At 39.0% G+C, this 26,039-nt stretch overlaps 1 protein-coding gene across 1 annotated transcript in view; it reads left to right on the top strand.

Annotated features, from left to right (window-relative positions):
- Positions 1-26,039, top strand: part of LOC113498243 (lysine-specific demethylase 3A-like) — a 155,968-nt gene that overhangs the window by 128,194 nt on the left and 1,735 nt on the right. Inside the window, exons 9-16 of the mRNA XM_026878185.1 lie at positions 13,804-14,275; positions 21,660-21,879; positions 21,968-24,142; positions 24,264-24,411; positions 24,502-24,632; positions 24,746-24,837; positions 25,023-25,236; positions 25,451-25,978. Of these exons, the coding sequence (XP_026733986.1) occupies positions 13,804-14,275; positions 21,660-21,879; positions 21,968-24,142; positions 24,264-24,411; positions 24,502-24,632; positions 24,746-24,837; positions 25,023-25,236; positions 25,451-25,978 (3,980 nt within the window). The remainder of the gene's footprint in view (positions 1-13,803; positions 14,276-21,659; positions 21,880-21,967; positions 24,143-24,263; positions 24,412-24,501; positions 24,633-24,745; positions 24,838-25,022; positions 25,237-25,450; positions 25,979-26,039) is intronic.

Raw genomic sequence — 26,039 nt, 5'->3', positions numbered from 1 at the left:
GACGTGGGTCGAATTGTCTATTCGTAAAATAGAAATCCAATATGGATGTAGGTCGCCGTGACATGATAATGGAATGTCCAAACGTGATGTTGACATGAAACTTCAACGCAATTCGGATATTTGTGCGAACAGAAGTGTGTTGTTATTCGATTAGTACCCACTTACAAACGGAGCTAGAACCGTAATGTTGGTAGTCTGTATGACGTATGTATAGTTGTAAAGTCTCTGACATAAAGGATGAATAAAAGCTTTGTTTGTGAAGGTCTCTATCTAACAAAAACTGGTATCTGTATCACAAACGGCACTGACAGTAACGGGTAAATCGCTCACTTATAAGAATAATAATTGAAGTTCACCCTCGAAAATGTCTATTTCATATCTTACATCAATGTTTTCTTTTATACGTGAATAGAGGAGGGTGAGGCGGAGGGCCGTTGAGGGTCTTTGTGTACCCTAGGGCGCTCACCGGGAGAAGGGTTGACGTGACTCCCATATTAGAGAATACGTATATTTATAACAATTATGTACCTACTGCGTGTGAATTATGTTAAAATTAAACTTTGATTTTTGCGTATATTTAATTTAGCTTTACGAGTAACTCGTTGGCATTGTATTGCTCAATCACTGTTCAAATTATTATTATTTATCATTATTATTAAATAAATCCACAGATAATTAATTATCGATCTAATGTAGATATCTCTATTACGAATGCATTTAGAAAAAAGTAACAGTCTTATTAACAAATGTATCATTGTTAATTTTTGTCTTTATCGTTGGAAACCTCTTTCGAATTTCTAGAATTGTTCATTGTTTTATGAGAGAAGTGATTACACTATGTAGGTTAAGAAGGGACTCGGAAAAGACAATAAAGACCCTAAGAATTGATATTCCAGGAAAATCAAACCTAATTCATTTAAATAGAGATTTCTTATTTATTGTTTTACTTTTACTTAACTGTGGATATTTTTTCTAACTGACTGCTGTCAAGTTTGATAAATCTTTTCTTTATCTACTTACATATTTCCTTCAATTCAAATGCAAAAGGAGTTTTAGTTTTTTTTTCTTGCTTGAACAGCGTATAAACAGTCACAAAATAAGGTAAAGCAATTCTTAAATGTATGAATGGAATCAGCTGCTCGGGGTTGCAATGTGGGAATAAATAAAGTTAGGGTCGTTTGAGAAGGCATGGGCGCGTTGCCTAGCAACCGAGCCGGATGCCCGCCGTTATTAAAAGGGGCAAAACAGCAAAATACAAAGCTTTGCTCAACAATAAACTATTTTCAACCGATTTTTGAATACTCCAGAATTGGTCACTTTATGTAACCCTCTTGTTTCCGAAAATATCATGAAGACTGATAAAAATCTGTTTGTTGTTTCATGTCTAAAATTCTTATGTAATTAATGAAAATATGTTGTAATTTGTAATCATAAAATTGACTGTTCTTGCTCAAAGATACAGAATTGTTTAAATGATAGAAATGATAAAGTTTGACAAAGATCTGAATTGAAATCATATCTGGTAAAACTTATCAATTTGCGGATCATACCATAAAGTAAGGAAGGTAATCAATTAAGCCGTTGATAACTCAAGCCTATTTATATCGCTATGATTTTATGCTACGGTCTTAATCATGACTATTAGATAACTGGAACAAAACACCATTTATAAACAAGTTCCAAAGTACGGAGGTCGCACATTCTGGGGTCACACTTCGATAAATAGCGTCTTGTCATCATAAATAAAAGAATAACTAATCAAAGTTTTGCCTGGATTTACTTCGTTTCTTGGGCAAGAACGTAAACAACCCGCGGTTTGTGGGGGCATACCAACCTCCCCCGTTTGCCCTCTTTGGTCCCCTCGGCGCCTCAATTGTGACATTTTCCTCTTGTCGCCCCCTTACAGTTCAATAATCTTTCTACGACATGAAATTTCAAAATTAAACGCCCTTTTCATAAAAAAGTGAGGGAAAAGTCTTTTAATTTACATATTTCAAGTACCTATTATTGCTTTTTGAGTTTTTGTACATGTTTATTGAAACGTTTCTAATAGAATTTGACATGTTTCTAAAGAATTTCGTAAGTAAAAAAGATGATGTAATATTACGGCATTGTGAAACATTCGTTTACCGAATAAGCTTGTTTTTCCGTAATATTTCAAAATTATATCAAAGTTACTTTTAAACTTGTTGAGTGTTTGATCGTTTACGTAAATAAATAATGACATACAAAGTCTCAAACAAATTCTAACTAAATTACCGCATTTCTCCTAAAATAACACTGAAAGTTAACAAATACAAAGGCAGGTAAAGCTCAATTACAATAAATCCAAAATACCTGAGGCGAAAGCGTGTTCTGCAAGTGTGCTCTATAGATTTTATGTAGAACGTTTTAAACTGGCTTAGTACGTGCGCAGCACATTCGCCAGGTAACCGATAACGGTCAATGTAACTCGTTGAAACATTTGTTGGCGGTGTGCCAGATCACCGAATGAGCTTCCAAGAAAGCCTGTGATAGCCTGCACTAGTTAACCGTTAATGGCAGAGAGGGCTTAATGCGCTCCTTTGAATAAACCAGAGGCTCCCTTTCACGGGATGTCCACAACCCAGGTCCGCGAGGGAAACCGTCACCGCCCGGCACGACGCCCTTATATTAAACGTTTTATTAATATAACATACTGCTGTTATATAAGAAACTTAAACGACGGCTTATTATTGTGAAATTGCTCCACAGTAATTGCTGAGTAATGACGCGGCTACGTACAATAATACACGTCATTATGTAATGTGGATACAGATTGTTACCTCTTTGTCATAGTAATAGGTTGCTATATCATTATTGACTTTTCATTCAAACGTTCAAACAAACAAAGCGTCTGCGATTATTATTATCAATGGTATTTTCCACAGCTATTATTATAATAGCAAACTATACTAGATGTGTGATGTTTTGATATCTCTTGCATTACCGTATCGAGCGCAAGGAAGCGATTGTTATGTGTAGCGAAAAGTATAAAGCATCTCGGTAACAATGGACTCATTGTGGGGTTTGATTAGTGAATTGAGGCGCAGGGGCGTCGTGGCAGCCGATCACGACTTTCTGATCTCACGCCAGCCCGGTTCCCAGCGCTTCGCTACAAATTGTTTGGACATTTTCAGTATGTGCAAAAAATAAATAAATGCATCCTCTCTATTATCGTTTTGCACGATACACGCATGCCAAGATCAAACTACCAATATCTTAATTGATTCATTTCTTATGTGTATTTGTATATTGCGTGCTTATCACTCTACTTTTATTACTGCATGACTATCTCGACAAGATTTCTTAGAATTATCAAAGATAATAGAAAAGATATAAACAGGGAAGAGATAGAAGGGGATTATAAAATGTTTGTCATACAGATAAAGTATACAATGTCATGCAGTAAGTGTAGTGTTAACGCTGCACAATTCTTAGATAATGCGTCATAAAAAGTATGTAATGTTGGTAACAATGGGTCGTTGGGTGTACAGGAAGTATGGCTGGGGCCCGCAGCTGTTTGCACCCCACACCACTGTTCACGGCTCACCTTCGATACACACGACCTGCAGCAAACATTCAGTCCACACCTTTATAGTGCAACATATGTCTCAAAACTATCAAGGGAGACAGTAAAATGAAAATGGCGTGATGACACTTCTACTTATACAGTTATGCCGCAGTCTGCAGATGATGGCATTACAATTTTAGATGCTATATATCTGATAAACTGCCAAATGAACGTTATTTCTTGTATCGCGAAGTGTTGCGAGGATAACACTATTAATAAGTTAATTGCTTAGGCGTATTTTCGGATTTAAATTTCTAGATAATCTAAAAAGTATAACAATTTGCCGGCTCTTTAGCATAGTAACTAAGTAAAATTGCAGTAAGTTTGTAATTTGCCAATGTTACAAAATATGAATTACTTTTCACCCAAGCTAATTCGCATTCAACCTTCACGTTTGTATTCTTAAGGCTTGAATGGCGTAATAAAATTGTATAGAGACTAAAAATCGCAAGACGCGTCAAAAAATATAAATGGGTTCTTTTCTTTTGATTCTGGGCTTTGTATTTTCCAGTATAAACGCGATGTAATAATTCGTAGTTCACGGTTACGCATTATTCGCTTATGTGCACGTTAGCGTGAGTTAGCCCACACTTGCGGTCGCCGAGCAGACGGACGGGCGCGGTATTTCATTTCACATTATTACGAGTCGACGGCGGTAGACTTTCATCAGTAATGAGTACTCCGCCGTAGGGTAGGCCTCGACCGCAAATGTTTTCAGCTTGGTTTCAAGAGCGAATGGAAAACAGGACAATTGAATGTTATTACTATCTAGGCTCAGAGTATTATCATCCATCTTCCGCGACCATCAGTTGTGTAACCTGGACCACAAAGGGTATCGCTATCAATCACAAGTTTCCGTGTTATATTCTTTAGTTCCACCGGTTAACCGCTAATTGTTGTGAAACGTCTCTATTAATGACGAGTCTTTCGTTCCGAGAGAAAATACTTTTGATTACGATTACACGGTACAATGGCTGTGCGTGAGAGTTAGACGCGTTGTATTGTGCCATTAAAATTATGTATTACACCGGTGCATGCTCTATTTAACTAGCCGGCAACAATAGAGACTAATAATGATCATTCTGTATTAATTCAACGTTGCGTGCAGCAGTAAAGACTGTTTGCAATACTTAACGTATCATGCTGATTACGTGCGATCAATGAAGCGCAGCGGAAGCACAATGAGCTATATTTTTTGTTTGAATTGGGATATTATTCGGGCGGTGCGAACGCGAAGTGTTCATCATAAGGTCGTATTAATATTCACGATGCGGCGCACCCGGGGCGGGCAGGCTTCACAAAATGGCTGCCGGAGGCGCGCGGCCCGACCGAGTCGTGACTGCCAGGAATCCACGCGCTCGTTCCGAACCCTCATCAATTATGCATGAATGCGGCCGAACGGCGATGTTTACTCTACATGAGACAACAATTTATTGCGTCGTGCGGTTTTTGACATCCGATCGGAGACCGGTCCAGCGATCTCGGCACCGCGATGACGAAATACTTACGATTTACGTCCGGCACTGATTTAATATGCTAATATATCATTTTCTGTGATTATAACGTACGCTTGATATATTATGTATGGTGGCGAGCAGGTACAGCACTAGTCTGACAGATCTTGTTTGGCAACTTTCCAAATGACCTTTTCATTTATAATCATGTCGACCGGTACCTAGTCTGAGAACTTTACGTAAAAACTTGTTGTATCCTACAAAACAGAAAACACTGTCGTCTGTCAATTAATAATTTAAATGAATACAGAAACGTAAACAATAAAGTAGGTAACTAACAAAATGAAGATGGATGAGTATATGAATACTTAATACAATCGTGTATAGTTAATAAAATGTGGTAGGTATCGACTGATTTATGATTCCTTTACGCATCGTCGAATTAATTTATTCGTATTAACTATTATAACTACGACTGTTCCGTACTCGGCAGCTGAACAAGCTATTGATAACGACTGAATAACTCATTGTTATTATCAAACGAGGTTCGTTATCTCGTACCAATACATTTATATTGAGTTCCTTCGAATAATCGCTTAGGAATTTACCGTCGCGTCGTTATAAATCTCGACCTAACTGAGTCATAGTTCATAGTATCCGGAAAAGGGTATGCGCTACTGTTCACAACAATTTTATATACTCTAAGTAGGTCGTCAATATTTAAAAGCCTCCTTGGTAGACATTCTAAACGTACCTATTTGCTCAAGAAATATTAAAATCGAATGTAAAGTCATAGGTTATTCCCAGGTAGAACCGTCGTCGGATCGCTTTTGGGTTTTACCTAATAGGTGCATATATAATTTATTGCGTCAATTAATATGAAGGAGGATTAAACCCAATTATTGAATAAGTGGGCTAGTTTGAAAATGTAGTTAAATATTACGTTGTTATGTAGTCAAATTGATAGGTAGGCATAGCAAATTTTGACTTTACCTCGCAACAAAGCCCGAATTCAGCAGATAACATTATCAATCCCCAAAATTCATTTTTATCACAATAGATATAGTTCAAAGAATTCCATTTACTTTACTGCAGTATTGTAGATTACTTTGTTAGATATAAAAAATACTTTTACATTAGAAAACGATTAACGTCTATTCTACTTGATTAAATAACACAAAGGCAACATAGATAAGCTAATTACGTGTAAAATCTAGTTGTAAAATCAACATAAAGCGTGTAAACAATAAAGCACGAGCGTGGAAAACATTTTTGTAACTTGTTTGAGTTTCTCAAGCCAAAATGAAACGAAACATAGACCTATTGGAGTTCTGAGAAGCTCACAAACGCTTTCAGTGTTATTTATTCAGGTCTTTGTACAAACAGCCGGCTTGTAACGGACCTGTTATCAGCGCCTGCAACCAGGCTATCGACTGCCGTGTTTGCATTTCGTTATCTACGAATTCCCGCCTCTCACTATGTCAGCTATCTAACCGCTAAAGTATCTGAGTACGCAAAGTATTGTATGATAAAACACCTATTTTTAGGAGATTATCTAAAGGCGTGATATTGCGCTATCCCACTATCTTGTACGTGATTGTGTGGTTGATACGAACACAGCTATCTCAATGACATTAACCACTTATCATTGTTATTTGGAACGCGAGACATTAGTTACAAGTAGGTGGATACGAGTCACTTAACATCGACTCGCTCCACTTGAATTATCGCCGTTTTTTCTTCATTGCTTTGTATGCGCAAATTACAGAATATTAGTTATTCGCATGTAACTGCTAACTCGATTAGCAAGGTCAATACGAGGTATGCGACCTCTTTGCTTGTTTTTACAAAAAACAGCAAACAGGTTTTGTCTGCCAATTTACCTACGTATCCGCCTGCCCGCATGACAAGACACGATCATAAAAACAACTAATAACAACAACGCGATACAAATTGCATGATCTACTTAACAAAAAAAGTAATTAGGTTTTTTAACTGTCTTAATGGTTGAGTAAATAAAAAACAGCTTTATTTCTTAGAAGTTCGTGCCGTAACACAACAATGTTGTGTATATTATAAGGCCATAATCCAAATATGTTCTTTATTATCAAACAACAAAAATGGAACATTATTTAGATTATTTTTTCATGCAAATTCCTTTGGGTGAACATCAATTTTATTTATGTGACCTGCGAGCTGAACTCTTTGTGTTATTTATAAAAGCCAACATAGAACGTATAGCTTGTCACGGAATAGTTGGGAGTGTGCCAAATCGTTAGCGCGTTGTAAAATGTTTTCGGTATGTTGGTCAACGATCGCTATTTGTTTGTACCCATTATAACAATGCCTGTTCCTATAACGTAAAACTCCCGATAAACTGATTATTTTATGTCGATACTCGTGTAATAAATAATAAACCTTATTAGTTGAGCAATTCTTACTCCACGGGACGACCATAAAGTTTACTTGAGAAATAAATCTCGCCCTAGATTAGAATAAATTATCTCTGTCTTATTATTGATACCAGTTTACTCCATCTTCAATAATAAGATAGTATTTATTAGCATTCCGTTCTTTGTTTATACCAATTAACGTTTGTGACAATCATTTAGAGATTAAGCGAATGTTCTGTGGTATTTTGACACGCTTACGCAAGCCGCGTCGCCTTTGTTTTATCAAAATGAAGAAGTACATTTTCTTGGAATAAATTTCATTTCCGTGTCAGTCATTGTGTGTTTAATCATATTATTAACAATTATTCTTTTCAAACAGTGTTCTAAATCAATTCGTTGGTAGGGTTAGGTTTATTAATTGAGTCTAGTATTTGTCGCAATCTTAAATTGGAATTGTATTTCAAATAACACTATGATTTTTTTATTATGTGCAATAGTAACTGCGCACCTCGTGACAAATAGTTCAAATAGTTATTTTTTGTAAGGGATTCTAAGTGTTTACATCTGTTTGATTATGTAAAGCGAGCGGCGTGATTAGCCACATCTGCCCTTCCTGTCGTATGCAAGGTTCGTGGGGACCGCCGTCCGCGTGTATCGCGGCTGGAGACAGGACGGGTGCACATGAGCGTCAGGTGCGCGCTTTGTGCTGGGGGCCGCTCGTCCCCAGCTCACCCCGACACGTCCTCACACCCGCGCCGCGCCGTTCACTTGTTGCTACGTTGGTAGTGGTACGACGCTGTGCTACGTCGCCGTCGCTAGATTGCCGCCGCACACCTCCCCGCGCCCCCTTTCCTCCGGACACTACTTCCCTTCCCCGCATTTCAGTTCTTTGTGCGCCACTGAGGCTTTAGCACGTCTGTGCTGTGCCACGCAACGTTCGCAACAAATCATTTTGACATAGTCGTGAATTGTACATAATATTATTACGTATAGCCATTTGGAATTTGTGAGTGTGTGCTGGTGAATATTATGATATTTTGACATCGACTAAGTCCAGCTTTGGAAGGATTTCGACTTGATTGGAATTCTAAACAGGAGGATTTTACTGTGAAAATCTGTGATAGTGACTTAGGTCATTTGTGTGGTTAACGGCACTTAGAAAAGTGTGTCTGAATTATATTGTAAATTAAAGTGTTTTCTAGTAAATTGACGAAGCTATTTTAACTTAATGCTGATACAATAACTACGATTTATTAAGTGTCTATTGCATTCAAACAAGTAAGTACTAAGTTTTTATAACTTTTTTCCTGCTTTGTGCCGATAAGTGACTTAAAAGAATTAATGCCAATGTGGTTAAAGACGTTACAAAAAATAACGGTCTCCGTCAATTTAAACTGAAAAAATGCACACCTACCTTCCACTTGGATAAAATTAAATAGGGTTATATTAAATTTTGGTTCCCTTAATATTCATAATATTTATTATATTTTTACAAATTCCTTAACTTGTAAGACCTCGGTAATAATGTGATGAAATATTCGTGATAATACCTACATTAAAACGTGTCTTTTTATCAGAACTAAATCAAATACTGAAAACCTGCGAAGTTACCGATAAAAAATACCGCGAAGACAATGTACCTACAGTTCATAAAAGTTACTAAAATAAAAAAGCAACTGACAAGGGCGCTATGTCCACTAATTAAATAGCCATTAAAATATAAACACGTAGGAATGTCATTAAATTTAATCGTTTTATCAGCCAAACGCGCATTATTAAGTTTATCTAGGTCTACCAACGTCATTAGGTACATGCACTCGTTTATTAATGATGAGATAATGCTGGAAATCTGTGTTAATTGCCTTGTATACGTTACTAGAATTACCTATTAGATAATCGTATAGCTACCTAACGAGCAGGTAATAATCAGATCGGCGCGTCGTGTAGTGCATGCACGATTAATAACTAGTTATTTTATTACGTTATTGCCGCCAATCTTGCACCGAATGACCTTTCATATCGGGTTTTATCGCCAAATGCTTTCCAAGTGTGCATTGTTGCCGTAAACAGCGATTCGTTATCGAATCGCGTGTTTTATCGCTCTATTGTTTATTGTAGACTGACCCGTACCGTTTGTTCTAATTCTTTGATAGTGGTAATGAGTTATTTTTAGCTTTTCCGTATTTCAATTTCACGGGGCGCTTTTAAACAAACCTAGCTCATGTGAACAAAGATCCAATTTGTGATCGTACGAAGTACCCACCCAAGTAAAAGTAGAATACAAAGTACCTACTTCACAAATTCACATTTTATTTTTCAATTAAGCCAAATCCTATCTTATCATATTTTACCCGTTACAATGACAGGAAATGCCAACACCTAAATATATGTAGGTATTTACGTTTCATAAGTGGGTAATTACCCAGTTAATAATCTCATGATAATGACGTTCGGGGTCACCCGCTTGCCGAGCAATGTTAATATTTACCTCACGTGATACGTCCGGAGATGTTGTTATGTGGATAAAGTAGGTACCTTTGCGTTTCTAGTGTATTGTCTATGCTCGAAATCAAGAATTCCGGTCACGAACAATCGGGACATGTCGTGAGATGCGAGGGAGATTGCAGCGCGCTCGCCTCCGTGCGCTTTCAATAGCACATTGCGCAATTTACTGCACGAGTCGCGCCAGTCGTGATATCTGGCTACACTACATCGTATCTTCAAGGTGGTATTGCATTCTGTAGTCACGATAAATGATGCACCACCGTACTCAGATAAATTTTGCACCAACTCACATTTCGTAGAAGCAATCACGTAAATGATATAAAAGGAAATCGTCAATTTCGACGCTTATATGGACGAGACTGGCTTCCGTAAATGGAATACCACACGGCTAATGATCCAAAACTAGGTTGATATTTCAAAAGCGAACGTTAGCTCGATGTAGCATTAGGTATTTGCTAGCTTCTTTTAGAAAGTAAGATTCGGTTGCGGTTTGCGGCAGACCCACCTCCTACTCTTATTTATGGCGATACAATCAATCTTACGTTAACACACGTTTCCTTATATAATTTCGTAGATTGTTTAATTGCTTTATCACAGAGAAAGCTTTGTCAACTTATGTTCCATTAACGGTTATTCTCTGAATGGAAGTGTTTCATTACACGGTCGGCGAGTCGAAACGCTCCAGTGGTTTTAACGAGATGGCTTTGAGTCGGCAAATACGCTCAGATAACACGGAAACAGGTTATTTTAAATTATTGATCTACAACCGCTTTGTCTACCGAACTCGTGTATAACTTGCTGTGTTATTCGCACAAAGCCGGTTTTGTTTCTGTTAAGTATGACACGTAAATGAATCAGCTTGAGATCTTATGTAGGATAACATTTTACTAAAAGATACGATATGTCACTTTATTAAAAAAAACTTACATGATTTGAAAATAGGTATTATAGCAACTTCACATAGTGGATGCAGCGATGCGATTCATGTTCCACATAACAGTAATTTACGTAACTTCCCGTCGTTAATGCTCGCTAAGCTGTATAACCCTCAATAGCTATTCGTGGGCTCCTGTAATATTGGAACATTTGATTGATCGTTGCCAGTCACGCGTTCGACTTCCTTTAAGTAGTTGTGTACATAATGATAGGTAGGTATATCATGTTCTAGACTACCTTCCGAGTATGGAAAATGTAATAGCATTCTTGATATTTTAATTGGTTCATAAAAATGATTACAGTTGATGATTTAGATCTTTCAACCTCTTAAGACAGGTCATAATAGGCACCTTAATAGAGTGGTAAAGCTCAAATGACCCGACTCGTCTGACGTAATTGTTAACAATGCGATTGCGGTTAAATATGATTCTCAGAACTCAAATAATTAAACAATTAACGGTATTGTTGCAATAAACCCTGCTAATAACGTATTTTGCCGAGTTAAACCTACTACGAATCGAGTATTGTTGTGGTAGTTGAAGGTAGTATGAATTATCTTTCAGTAATTGATTAAGGTATTAAAAAAGTAGGTCAAATTAAATGCTTGCTTTTGCTGTACAGCTGCAATATAATTTATATCTGTACGGCTTAAACATTCACGATAGGTGGGTGCAATAGTCGGTCTGTTAAGTTACGGCTGCCGGGGCCCGCCCTTCATGAATAATTCAAATTGTCGTGGTCAGGATTTACTGGCGTCGTGCTGGAACGGCGAGCGGCCGCGCTTCTCGGGGCTTGGGTGTCAACTTTTTGCCCTGCCTTGCCTTCCATCTAATGAAAAGCTCTCTCACCGGTTCCGCCTCGGCGTTTGTCTTGTCAATCAACCGTTGTCGTTCTGCGACGTTGCCGCACTTCCCCGTCGAGTTATTTGTTACCCCATTGTCCCCTCCCGCTGATCACTGTCGCATTGTTTCACAACTTTTGTTTACATTCGTTCAATGGTCGTTTGTTTGTAAAGCGGCAGGTTTGTTTTCTCCGCCTCGTGTATTCTTTTAACATTGTAAACAGCTGGGGCTTGTTGAATTTCTTGTTATCGAATATTGTTGACTAAAACAACTATCGTTTCATTTGCAAGCAATAAGTAACGCTATCGTAGCCATTGTGATTTTGCAATTCTTTTTATCTTCACGCCTACTCTGGCTCATTTACGTTTTGCTACGTATTACGTAAACATAACACATTTGTCCATCGACTGAATTTGCAATATTTTTTTGACATTATAACACTAATCGCTAATAGGAGTGGGTGTGCAGTGATTAGAATGATGTTACCGCCGATAGGTTATCTACCTCTATGTATGTATTTGGTGGGTGCGTCACTATAACCGAAATGGAATGTCGTTAGGGCTGAGAGGCGTTGTCTGGTAGATTTTGCCGTAACCGGTTTGCACCACGGCTTGCCAGCGCCGGTCATTAAAAATGGCGGCTCGACCGCAACCGTATCGCGAATTGAGATACATTATCATATCATTATGCGCCGACTGCGATGAGATCTCGCGACTCACGCACCCCGTGAATAATGGCCAGCTGTAGGCAACCACACAATCGCCAGCTTCTTCTGTTTATGTTTGTTATGAATAATTATATATGCGATTATGTAAATGAAGATCCTCGTTAACAGCTCTCTCATTAAAATTCCATTGTTGTTCGCTCGACACGCAGGCTCGCTCTTTTGTGTAGGTGTCGTGTCGAATTTTGTATTAAGCGTAGGTACATGTATAAATTAATCGTTGTGTACAGCTAAAAATGACTTGAATAGTAAAAGATATCCGATAACGATCGCGTGTTACAAATAAGCAAAACCTCTAGTAATCAGGGAGTCAGTCAGCAAGTCAGGGTAATTATTGTAGAATTTTCAATTTAATTTCGTGTGGCAAATAAATTTTATCCGATTTTTCCTAGTGTCAATTAATTATAACTCTATAGGTACGATAGACGCGACGATCGCCTCTTTAAATTATGTGACAGACGGAGACATGGTAATAAAACGAGCCAAAGCCTGACACTTCCTAGTAAGCTGTCTATTGTGTGTGTAATTTCATAATTTGTATGAGTGTGACGCATCCTCCCGGGATTTTATCACATTGCCCTCGTTCTGGTGGAGCGCCAAATGTCCGGGCGATCGCTGGCGACAGCGCCGCTTGGCGACCCTCCAGTCGTCATTCACGTGCGGCGCGCGGACCCGCCTGCCAACTTGTTACTTGCTAGTTCCACCCACGTCGCCATATCTCTTCATAAGCCTGTCTTCCTGTTCCGGTTACTAATACACCATCTATTTGAATAATTTCGCATTTGATATGCAGGCAACGCGCACCATAATACCACTGCTTGACTTCGTGTTTATCACTAACGTCATTTAACATGTAAATCAATCTGTTGAGTGCCTAGTCAAGTGGTAGTTACGCAATTGTGAATTGATTAGTCACGTTTAGCATTACAACAATTTACGACTTCATAATAAAGTGATGTTTATCGCTAAAAATAAACATTTTCTTTTTGAAGTGCTTTTTTTTAATTCACTTAAAATATAAATGGGTAGTACTTAGGTAGGTACGTACAATATATTATTTTTACGTAAGTACCTCTATATACGTGGGTGTAGTGTGAATGGGCTTATTTTGGCTTCGTCCCAAACGTGCCGACATGAACGACGGACTCAGCTCTGACGTCAGCCGTTTGAAAATATGCAGCTGGCACCTCGTTGATAACACAGTATTAATTTGTTTTGACATGGAGATATGGCTCTGATAAATTATTCAAACTTATACATCATTCCGGATGATAACAGCAAAAGTAAATTCCTCCGACCTTATTTATGAGTTGTAATTTATGTATGATGTCTAACGAATATTTTTGTATTGCTACAGGTGTCGCTGAAAGTGTCAGTGCAAGTGATGTCGCCGAAGTCAGTGAGGAAACCGACAAGTGCGTAAAGCCAGAGGAAGTGAAGGCAAGTGAGTGTGAAGTGAAGAGTGAAGTGAGTGTGGGCGCGGATGGTGTTGCCAGCGCCGTGGCCTCCGAGGAGGACGACTGTGTGATAGTGTGCGCGCGAGATGCGGACGATAGGTCCGACTCGGGAGTGAGCGGAGTCCGGTCCGGCGGCTCGGCGAGTTCCGTGGAGGAGCGCGAGTGGCGCGGCATGGCGCACGGCTACGGCGGAGGCCCCCCGCCGCCCCTGCTGCACCTGCCTCCCCCGCCGCCGCCCACGCTCTACCCCAGCGAGCTGCTGTGGAAGCAGCGCTACCAACCGCCGCTGCACGCGCCGCTGCACCATGCCATCGCGGACGACTACCTCGCGGCGGCTACATACGATAGAGAGAGACATGAAAGACTGCTACGGTGAGTTTACTGTCTAATTGCTTTGGCCATGAGATTCTGTGGTGATAGCATAGGTCGGGATAGCAAAAGAAACCAATATACTTAGGGCAGCTTAAATTAACGTGATACATGTTACAATCTAAACAGGTATATTTGAAACTGAAATAAAAATTAAAAAAGCAATGCCAAAGTCTAGACACAAAGGCAAAAGGTATAAAATTGGATAAATGTAATTAATCATTCTACATGAACATGCGAAACCTAATCTTATACACTATGATTCACACTCACTTTTTTAATGAATTTCATCAGCCGGCCATATACATGCTAGAAGGCATTCTATTATCAAAAAGTACAGGATAAAATAAAGATAAATAAAAACATTCCGTTGACTATCAAGAAGGTTTCTTATCTGCTAAGTATATCTATTCGTGAATATAGGTGTAGTTTATTCGTTGCCTACTGGATTAAACCAGGTCATTGTACTCGTTTTGAACAAACAAAATGTATTTGCTAGGTGATAAAAATTCCATATTTGCATACGTGTAAAGCTAATAATATGTAAGTAGTATATTCAAATGAGTATGTATAGACCATGATATGATCATATTGATCTTACACTATCCGTGTTACAGTTACGTGTTTCTGTCCGTCGTAATGTTGTTGCTAAGTGATAATTTACGTAGAAAACGTATCATATTGCACAATTTTCATTTTTTTGTGATGTGTCATCATTATATATACTAACTGAACTCGCTGTTTATTACTACCATAGTAAGGTACATAAATGTTAAAAGAAACTCACACAAAAACAAAATTAAAATGAAAACGAACGTTTTCAGTTTTTTATACAAAAAAAAATCGCTTCAAAAGCTTCGCAATAATTGCAATTAACTAAATAAACGAAAACTCAATACCATATTAATCCGGAATAATTGTTAATTAATCGCTAACAGATTGCTGGAACTCATTCGTATTAAAGTGGTTTATTATTCGTTCGCTGCAGTTAAAAATTATAATTGTACCTTTTATCATTACGAGTTAAAACTTTTTACGATCGGAATTCCTGGCATTCACACTACTCTATTTCATTGGAATCGTATCATAATTCTTTACTTATTATCGTGTTCATAAATTGTTGACTTCAACAACGTTAGATTTCAAGTTTATTTCAAACTTCTAATATAATACAAATTTTCTTATATCTTTATAACCAAACATGTTAAAATAAATACAAATTGAGTATAGATATACTGTCTAATAGTACCCAATAAACATTATAAAACATATTTAACCAACACAAATATACAAAACTTTCGGTCTAGTTTCGGTGTATTTTGTATTGAGAAATTATTATTACTCATCATCGAAAAATGTACATTTAAATACATGCTGTATGGCCAACCAATAGGTTATTTTTTATAAACAAGAATTCAATTTGTTTTGATATGAAAACGTATAAAGGTTCAAAATGAGTCAGCAGTTTGACCATCAATTGCGTTAAAACTATTTGCGAGTCATAAAAAGTTGTGTACGAAGACGAGAAATGTTTTTGAGTTCTTACCCGACCTCCTTCACATTCTACATTTACTGATTTTATCACTTAACTATCGAGAAAAAATTGTTTTGCATATTCTCTAATTTATTTGAAACGCTTATTTTGTATTCATAAACCTTTGAGATAAACGCCTACTTTGGTTTAAATCACTTATGCCGTTTGAAATCGGGTAAATAGATTATGATGAGTGGTTTGTTATTTATATAAAATAGATAAACATTAATTTAAACTGTGCCTAAAGGCGACAACGATGTGCCTAACTAATTTATTAACTGTCAGACGCAGGCTTACCCAGTTCGAAATAAACCACAATAGTGCTTTATTTACCACGTTGTTAATTCTTTAAAAAACATGAGTAGAAATGTTTCGGTTCCACCAAAAGGTTTAATATCCGAAGTTTAATTTGACTAAAATACTACTCAGTTGTTACGAATTCAAATACGTTATACCTTGCTAATTTCATTTAAGTCGCGTGACTAATTATTATAATTTATCATACTTATAAAACTACTTACCTAATCGCCGCTATTTTTCATTATTCTGTTTGTCAAACGGAAAAAAAGTTAATCTCCTAAGACTATTATAATTTGCAACCTCTTTGCCGTTTATTTGTTTTTAAAAGCGTTTCATTCTTCTGATGAACAATGGAATGTTTCTAGTAGCTCAGTAAGAAGGTTGCACATTAAGTCAATCCATTGACTGGTTATGTAAACTATAGGTAGCCGTCTTAGTCACCGTTACGAACGGAAAATCGTTAATTTGGAGTTATCTTATTTGCAAACAAGGTTTCGGTTCTTAAAAGTAGGGATGCTGGGGTGGGAGACTGGGAATAACTAAGGAAGAAAATAAATGATAGCTATATTTTTCAATTAAGATAAATCTTTGCCTGATAGACTTGGCTTAAAATATCCTTTGCCTGACCTTGAATAAAGAAAAATGACTAAAACGTAAATACGTGTATTGTAACGTAAAATAATACTAAGCAATTTTAATAAAACATGCTCATTAAACACGGCTAACATTGTGTGTTTTGTTATTTACCTCACAATAGAAACAAAATAGAATTCCAACAATAGTATATTTATGTATTTTAAGAATTTATTGTTTTACTTAGTTTGTCTAGACTTGCCTGATTGTACCTATTTTAAAACACTAACACAGTAGAATTTATTTATATACAATAACACATATTATTATACCCACAATAAGATGACGAACAATTGCATACTACGAATAGGCTAAAAGAACAAATACAGATAATGTTTTAAATACTTGCAAGGACAGAATAAAAATAACTGGCATTCATTTACATACGAAAATAACTCTGTCGACATGCAAGAAAAAGTTCGCAATGATGAACATAAATATATTTGGCGAGTCTCCAAGTTTTGGTTGTGTTATTCTTGTTGAATGTTTAGGAAATACGTACCGACCTCATTATTTATACGTCTCGAAATGTCTGGCTGTTCTCGCTACTTATAAATTTTGAATACCGAACTGTATAAATTACCAATTTGTCTTTTGTTAGTTTAATTTTTTAAAATGATGTAATGGCCAGTCTGGGTTCAAATTTTTTTTTTTATGTTTTTCATGCCCTTACATATTAAATGTCAATCATAAGAGATATTAGTAGGTATCAATCTTTTTAGTCATGAGAGAAATCAAGTATTAAATAGAACTTTAGCGTAAATGCTTCAAACTTAAAAAGAAACTTGTTTTTAAAACACTATCGAAACATGCTGCACCTCAGCATGTTTTAGTTAGGTATGTAAAGTTTAAATGTTAGAGTGGTTGAATACCATTAAATCAGTACTGAAGAACAACAACAAAAAAACCTGATTTATGTTTACTTACGACAAAATAGAAACGGGTAAAATTTATTGTGTTTATACCCAGAAAATACACTAATTTGATTCTGGGAATTTCTGTTTGCGGTATGCTTATTGCTTACGATATTCTGTGAAGAAACTTGTTTTAGATGTACCAAATATGGATGTTAATGTGGTTTTAATTTACAGGGAAAATAAAACATGAACTGTTTTATACCGGTTATAATGTAAGAAAATGAATGTATAAAATACTGGCTGATTTAATTACTCTAAGGTTTTGTGACTATGTAACGACACTTAAATGAAAATAGATAACGTAATTTTGCACTTAGGTTCCCGGAGGAGTTAAACCCGGATATTTAAAATATCACTTTAAACTTACTACCACACTATCGTAATATCGTATTCAAAAAATTTATATTCTCAAAAAGTGTTTTATTATTAAACATTCAGAATGCTAAATTAATTCGAAATAGGCATGTAAATTTTATGATACCGTTTTCATTAAATATTAAAACGATAAATCACTGCAAACATTCGAATGCTAATACAGTTGAGCACGTTTCTTGAATAATCGTGAGAAACTCGCAGATACGTCAAGAAACAATAATTAACATCCGGCCAAACATGTTCAGCCATATGAATTAGCACAATTTATTACTCTTGCCTACGTCACAATCCATTACCCACGATATTAATTCCCTAACTGCAATGTTCTCGTAAAACTAACCTCATGTACGTGTTCGGCACATAAATAGTACTTAAAATGACATGGTTATAAGGAAATATTAATGTTTTTGACGTATTGGTATTTTCCCGTTAAAAATGGTTATACATAATAGATGTGGAGGTCATTATTATTCATCTTGGACAACAAGGCCATTTTTTCTCTTTAAGGCGTTGCAATGGCTTTACAGATTCTCCATTCTCAGCTGTTTCTTTGTTTTTTTGTTGTTGTATTTTTTTCTTTTTTTGTATTTCTTTTATCTGAGAGAGAGAGAGAGAGGTGTATGGTTCGATATTTTTTATCTTATTCATTTAAATTAATTTAGATCTCAAAAACCCTCCTCTACTTACTTACGACTACTTATTTTTATTTTTCATCATTAACATTATTATATTTTTTCTCATCTAAACTTAAAGTAAATATAGGTATATACCTACATTACATGGTATTATTTAATACGTCCAACAAAACGTTTATAAATCAAACAAAAAATAGCCTTGATATTTCAAAGTATGACGTCTGTTCCAAATATAAACTTATAATTAAATATTTTATTTTTAAAAAGACATTGCCAGTTTTATACGACATTGTATACACAACCGGCAATCAAGTTTCGTATGAATATGTAAAAGGAAAATCTATTAAGGTCCATATGAATGTTGACCTTGAGCACTTCTAGCTAGTTATTATTGCTAGGAACGTGATATAAGCAAATAAATCTCGTATAAATAATGATGTTAATATTATGAAGATGTTGTTTTTAACCTTGACTCGTCGTTCTTGAATATTTAGTACGTCTGCATGATCATTATTAATAAACATTGTGTTAGTGGAAGTGTTTATTGAGGTCGGTATTAATAGCTGAATTAATATACGAGGTATACAATTATTTTGCTCTTATTTATACCAATTCATTGTGACGGCATACAAGAATTATACTTTAAAGCGCCGTACAACTTCTAGAATTAGTAATTAACCTACAGAAATATCATTTTTTACTAAACACGTGTCTCTTTATAAAACCTCGAACAATTATTATATTTAGGAAACTGAAAATCTACAAAAATACATTTTAAATGAGGAAGTTATAAAGTTCGTTGGTTTAATGAAATGATAAGATAGCTGGTTTTACCAAAAAGGTCATAGCCATTCAATTGTATTGTATGATAAGTATTCGGAAGTTAATTTTGCCGAAGGTTTCAACACTTGACATAGTAATTATACATACATTTAAAGTTTACATTAACATTGCTTTCTGACATTTTTATTTACTTTATAGTGTTGTTTCGATTGCCTTGCGAATTCAAGTTGTTAAAGGGATCAACGGAAAAACTCGTCCATTCTTCATCAATAGATTAGAAGTTCGTATCGTATTATCGCTTTACATTATTCTTTTTGCGTTTCAAATTTCTTGTTTCCTAATCAATCAAAGTTCATGTCGAAATTTATTGGATAACAAATTCTCTGGATTTTTAACGGCCGTACCGTAATACCGTTTCAAACGAATTATAAACGTTTCTTGTATGACGAATTATAAAGAGTCTTCACGCTACGTAGATTTGTACACGCTTTTCTAAGTACAATCTATATTTGATGCCAACACTACTTATAACTGGACATAATCCTATTTAAAGTGCTGGTGTCTGTACTGTACATAGAAATGTACAATAGTAACTTTCAAAGACCTTACTATAAAATTCTGTTTCTTGTGAATGTTATATGGGCAATCGCAGAAACTACAAGGCGTCACTACATGATTGACATATTGTTCCTTAAAAACTTTTACGTGAAACTCAGGTCACTTGAAGCCGCATGAGCGCTGTCAACAATGATATTATGCGTGGTATGGAATACGTTCAAGGTTCTTAATTACGTCACCGTCCGAAAGTCGCTGTAGGCCAAGGCCAACAAACGGTAATGCCAGACAACTGTATGCGCATATTCGATATGCGTTTGATTTTATTATTTGTTCCGGTTGGCTGCAGCTTGAGCAAGAATTTATTCTTGAAATATTCGCGTATTTACCGCAGATTTCGGATGGAATGTGAAGGATTTACAGGTTTAATATAGGTTATGTTTACGCACAAAATCATGTTCAGAGTATGTTTGTATAATTTATTTCCAATTTGAGCTATAAAACAAGTATTTTCCAATATAATATTTGAGCGTTCTTTATCAAAAAAATATGTAAAAAAATAAATTAGATGCAATTTTTTATCACGGCGTGCGACCTTCACGGTAATTTGGGATAGTTCGTAAAAAAAACAAAAAAAAAACAAATGACATTATTTTGGCAGATGTCAAACTGGGTCACATTGTAAGCGGATTCTTGATATCAAATATCAATACTATGCTATCAATAAGTGAAATTTGGCTGATTAAGTAAAAAGCACTTAAGATATCCAAAAAAAAATACACCAACTTATTTTCCATTTTTAAACCATTTTGTTATCTTAGAAAATGGCGCGTGAAATATTTATTCCACGAATTATTCGCAATCAACCCGTGTTATATAGGTAAGTTTTACAATTTTCAGACATCTTATATTGTCAGGTAGTACAATATTATAGATGTTATTACTTGAATACTAAACATTGGAACAAAATTGTAGTACCGTAAGAAGTACGGTTAAACCATTAATGGTGTTAAATATAGATAGTTAATTTTGCCAATTTTATTATGTAAATAAAATCCCAAATACAAAGACATTGTGACCTCGTGCGTCATTAGTAGAAGTCGAAGCCATAAAACAAAGAAAAACGTAAACAAATCTGATATAATAAACTCGGGAGTAGTTGTGTACAAGCCAATCACCTACATCAAAATTTCATATAAAATATTAACAGAACTATTAAGTTTTCTGGCTTTCTTCTGTTCATACGTGGAAGTCATTCTCATGAAATTGTAATTTAGCAAAGTGTACTTGTATTTTTATTTACTTCAACGTGTCAGAATGACCTTGACCCACTTAATGTCATCGCGTCACTCGGGAAAGTTGCGTAGACGCAGGTCTTACCTAACTAACTGAGCTCGTCTTGAAATACTTAGCCAAGTAACAGCTGTTATGTAAGTGAATGTAGAATTGTAGACAGTCAATTGGATACAATTGAAATAAACGGTGACACCAATTGACGGTTATGATGAGTCATTTATTAGTGTTTTTTAATTATAAGATGATGGTTTTGTGTATGATAGGATTTTTAATACAATTAATGTTATTTGTCTAAATACCCATGACGGCCATGACTAATTAAGAAGACAATTTTTAACCAACTAATTTTCTTTTCGCAGAGATCGAAGGGAACAGGAGCAACGAGAAATGCTGGAGAAGCAACAGAAAGAGAGAAAAGAGAGAGAACGGATAGAACAGGAACGAGAGAGGGAGAGAGAAAGGGAAAGGGAGAGGGAGAAACAAGAGAGGGAAGACAAAGAAAGGAGGGATCAAGAAAATGCCGCTTCCAAATTAGTTTCAAGACATTTTGAGGAATCTCTCAGGCTGGCGAATCAGAAGGTACTTATCAGGAGAATATAAAACACAATTTATTTTGAATTCCATTTAAAAAAATACGAATTTTGACGTTGTTATTATTTTTATGCAGCGGGAGCGCATGTCGTGGTCGCTACTGCACAGCTTGGGGTCGAGTCGCGGTGCGCCCGCGCCGGAACACGAGCGCCTGCGTGCGCCGCCCAGCGAGCGCGCGTACTACTCCCCGCCCGGACACCCGCCCTCGCACCCCGCGCACCCGTCGCATCCCGCGCACCCCTCCACCCGGCCGCCAGCCACCTCGCCCGCGGACTACCACTCTCAACACGCCCGCATTTCCATCCCTACTAAACCAGACAAATCCACGTCCCACCCGTCCTTACCTAAGGGGGAACCTAACTTCGCTCCCTACAACTATCCTCCCTATCGATATGACAAACTCAAGGACCAACACCTACCGGCGCCGCCACCGTTAGTCCCCGAGAAGAACTCTGTGATAGTAAAGCACGATCCCAAACAAATTCACCTCGAACAGAAGCATCCTTACCCGAGCAAACCTCGGAGTGAGCCCAACCCACATTACCTTCCATCAAGAACATACAGGACGGGTCCATCACCACATGCGCCGCCACACCCGCATCCGACGTTGCAGACATCGCCACACGCTGCTCTGCCCGCACAAGACAAAAATGCACGGCGGATGTACCAACCCCCGCCTCCGCGGTCTCCCGCGTATTACCAAACAGTACCACCCCCTGTCAAACCGAAGGTGTCGAGTCCTGCGCCACCACACATATATGGCAAGCCTCCGTGCAATTCACCGGGACCAGGACCCGGTCCAGCACATTACGCTGTCGCTGTCGAACCTCCCATGCCACACGCCAAGGTAGAGCAGCCCCCGGTCCCGTACCCACCGCCCTACGCACAACGCACCCGGCCACCTCCTCCCGCACATTCGCGTACCCCCGAGCCGCGTCCTCCACAACGCGCGGTCGTAGACTCCAATTCTACGTCGCCTTGCCAGCTGCAGCCGTTAGATCTGGGTATGGTGCGTGATGACCCTGACCGTCTGTCGCCAAGACGTCGTGGTGCAACAGATACCCCTGAAGCCGACGCCAAACGGAGAAGACTTGAAGAACCACCAGCGCCTGAACCCTTGATTGCGGCGGCCGCTGGTGCTGGTCGGACTCCTCACGGATCTGAACCAGCGCCACAGGCGCCAGGCCCACCTTGTGACGTGCGAGTTCCGTCTGCTGATGGTAGCGTGGCAACGCCAGAGCGAGCTGCTGGAGCGTCCCCAGCCCCACACCTAACGCCGGCGGCGAGTCCAGCGCCGGCGACACCCGTCCCCCCTGTGGCCGCGTCACCCCCGGCCGCAGCAGCGCCGCCGCCGGCCCCCACGCCACCCGCGCCGCCGGCCACGCCACCCGTAACGCCCGGTACTGAAGATTCCGCGGCGAAGGCAGCCCAGTCCCCACGCGATGGGGCTAGCGGTGCGCCTGTCCGACATCTCGGCAAGAAGGCCTGGCTACAGAGACACGAAACCGCACCAATCGGTGAGGGTGATTGTTCAGGAGGTGGCGGCACGTGTATAACCTTACCTATGACGATTACAAGAGTATCAGAACCTGACGATTCAAGTTCAAATATAGTCGTGCCCGTAGCTGCCAAGTCAATCCAGCGCGGTGCGCGTAAAACTTCAAAGCCGAGAAAGCCAAAGGAAGCTAACGGACGCGTCGATGACGCCGAAGAAGACAGCTCGAGCTCCGACCGTGAATCTACAGCACCCCCGAAGCGTAAGCCACCAAAAGCTAAACGGAAAAAGGGTGCAGTCGCACGAAAAGCTAGCGACGAGTCTAAAAGGAAGAAGGCTTCTGAAAGTGGGAGTGAAAGCGATAAGGAGAGTGACGACAAAGACTCTGACTCCGGCGGTAGCGGGAGCGGAAGCGGTAGCACGTCTAGCCGTCGCGGCGGTGCAGGCCGAGCGCGAGGCAGAAGGACGCGCGGCGGCGGGCGCGGCGGGCGGCGGCGGGACGAGCCTCCGCGGCGCGCGGCGGCCGGCTCGCCCGCCTCGCGCGCGGCGCCCGACAGCTTCCTGCAGAACGGGCCGTGCTTCGAGGTGGCGCCGCGCCTCGCCAAGTGCCGCGAGTGCCGCTGGTCACCTGCGCAGCGCGACAAAGACATGCCCAACATCTTTTGCCGTTTCTACGCGTTCAGAAGACTGAAGTACGCCAAAAACAGACAGCTGGCTATCGCCGGCTTCTCGGATCCCTACAAAGACGCTGAAGAGGTGAGTTATAAACATGAAATTTATAATATATGCTACCATTAATTTACTTCTAAATTAATTTATTTTTGTTATTAATCTAATTGTGTTGCAAATAATAATATTTAACTTGTTTTGTCTACAGGATGACAAAAAGCTATGGCTATCGTCTTCCGCTGGCGCTGCTGAGTTAGATATCGAGATGAGTTGCTTCCTTCTGAGGGAGATCGGAGACCAGTTCTGTGAACTGCTACAACAGGAGAAGGAGGCTGAATCCCATCACTTAAATGATGGTAAATACTCTTTACATTGTCAATTGTTGTTTGTTGACACCACTGTACATTTATGTAGACATGCACTTACAATTGTGTTCTCTTTTACAGATAAGACGATAGCATGGAAGCGAGTCGTACAGGGTGTTAGAGAAATGTGCGATGTTTGCGAAACTACCTTGTTCAACTTCCATTGGACTTGCGGCAAATGTGGCTTCGTCGTTTGTTTGGACTGTTATAAGGTAAATATTATCATGATAACTTCACCAATCAATTGACCTACCGAAGATTTGTGGGTTCCCATTGTAACCATTGTGAATACATTTATTTATAAATATTGTTTTTATGTTTATAGTCTCGGACATCCGGCGGCGAAACTGCCAGCGTTACAACTGAAACGAATAATACCGCGAATGCAAACAGCAACGGCGAGAGGGATTCATTCGGGTGAGTCCACTATTATAAACTTTTTAAGTATTAATTAAACCAATAGACAAACACATTTTTGTATAATATGACCATATTGTGTCATAATATATGTGTTTATGCCACTTGAACATCGAAGGACAAATAAAACCGTGCCCCTATTCTAGTCGTAGTGTATGCAATACTAAGTAGTGGTATGTCCCCAGTTGGCTGACGTGCACGTCGGGCGGCGCGCACCCGGCGCGGCGGCTGCTGCTGACGCAGATCGCGGCGGGCGGCGCGCTGGGCGCGGCGGCGGCGCGCGCGCACGCCCTGCGCTCCGCCTTCTCGCTGCCGCCCTGCGCCTGCGGGGCCGCGCCCGCGCCCGCGCCCAACACCAAGGCCACGGCCAGGCGCCTGCTCGCCAAGGCGCTGCTTAAGGTAAACACTCATACGTAATGTATTACACACTTTAGTTCGTGGCATTTCCTGCTGTTTCTGAAATTTTCGGATCATTTTTTGACAAATAAGAACACATGGCAAAAGCGATTGCCATACATTCTCGGTCACAGTGCAATAACAAAAAAACAACAACTACAATCAAACGAAAGAAAAGTTGTGTAACCCATTTCTTAATTGTTTTTCTTCTTTACAGAATGTTAAAAAGGAGGATGTTAAAGAGGAAACGGCGCCCGCCAACGGCTCGTCGCCGGTTAAGTCAGAAAACGGCAAAACCGGCAGCTCAGTCGTTAGCTGGCTGTCTGACCTGCCGCTCAAGACTGAAGCTGAAGACGAAAAATCAGAATCTAGTTCTTCCGATTCAGAGGAAGGCGGCAACTTCTCCACACTACGAGAACTGCTCATCCGGCCGGCGCCAGAGGGTGGTGAAACACAACCTAAGAAAAAACAAAAGAAGAACAAGAGCGATATCCTTGATGACGTTATATCTAGCGTCGTTGAAGAGAAGAAGGACGAAGACGGCGAGGTGAAACCATTCGCGCTGGCCAATGTTGTGAAGCGGTACGACCGCAGCGGCCGCAGCCGGGAGGAGCTGCCCATACGCATCATGACGCTCACGGAGTCCAAGCTGCTCTACCCCGACGTCCCGCATGCGTGGCTCTGCGACGGCAAGCTGCTGCACCTTACTGACCCCATGCATCCTGGCAATTATAAACCATTCCAGGTAAATATACATTTGTCATGAATTTTAGACTACTTTATACGTTAAAATAATATAAACGCGT

This window comes from Trichoplusia ni, chromosome 10 (assembly GCF_003590095.1).
Source record: "Trichoplusia ni isolate ovarian cell line Hi5 chromosome 10, tn1, whole genome shotgun sequence".
NCBI classification, from domain to species: domain Eukaryota; kingdom Metazoa; phylum Arthropoda; class Insecta; order Lepidoptera; family Noctuidae; genus Trichoplusia; species Trichoplusia ni.
This window is presented reverse-complemented; position numbering and strand designations above follow the sequence as displayed.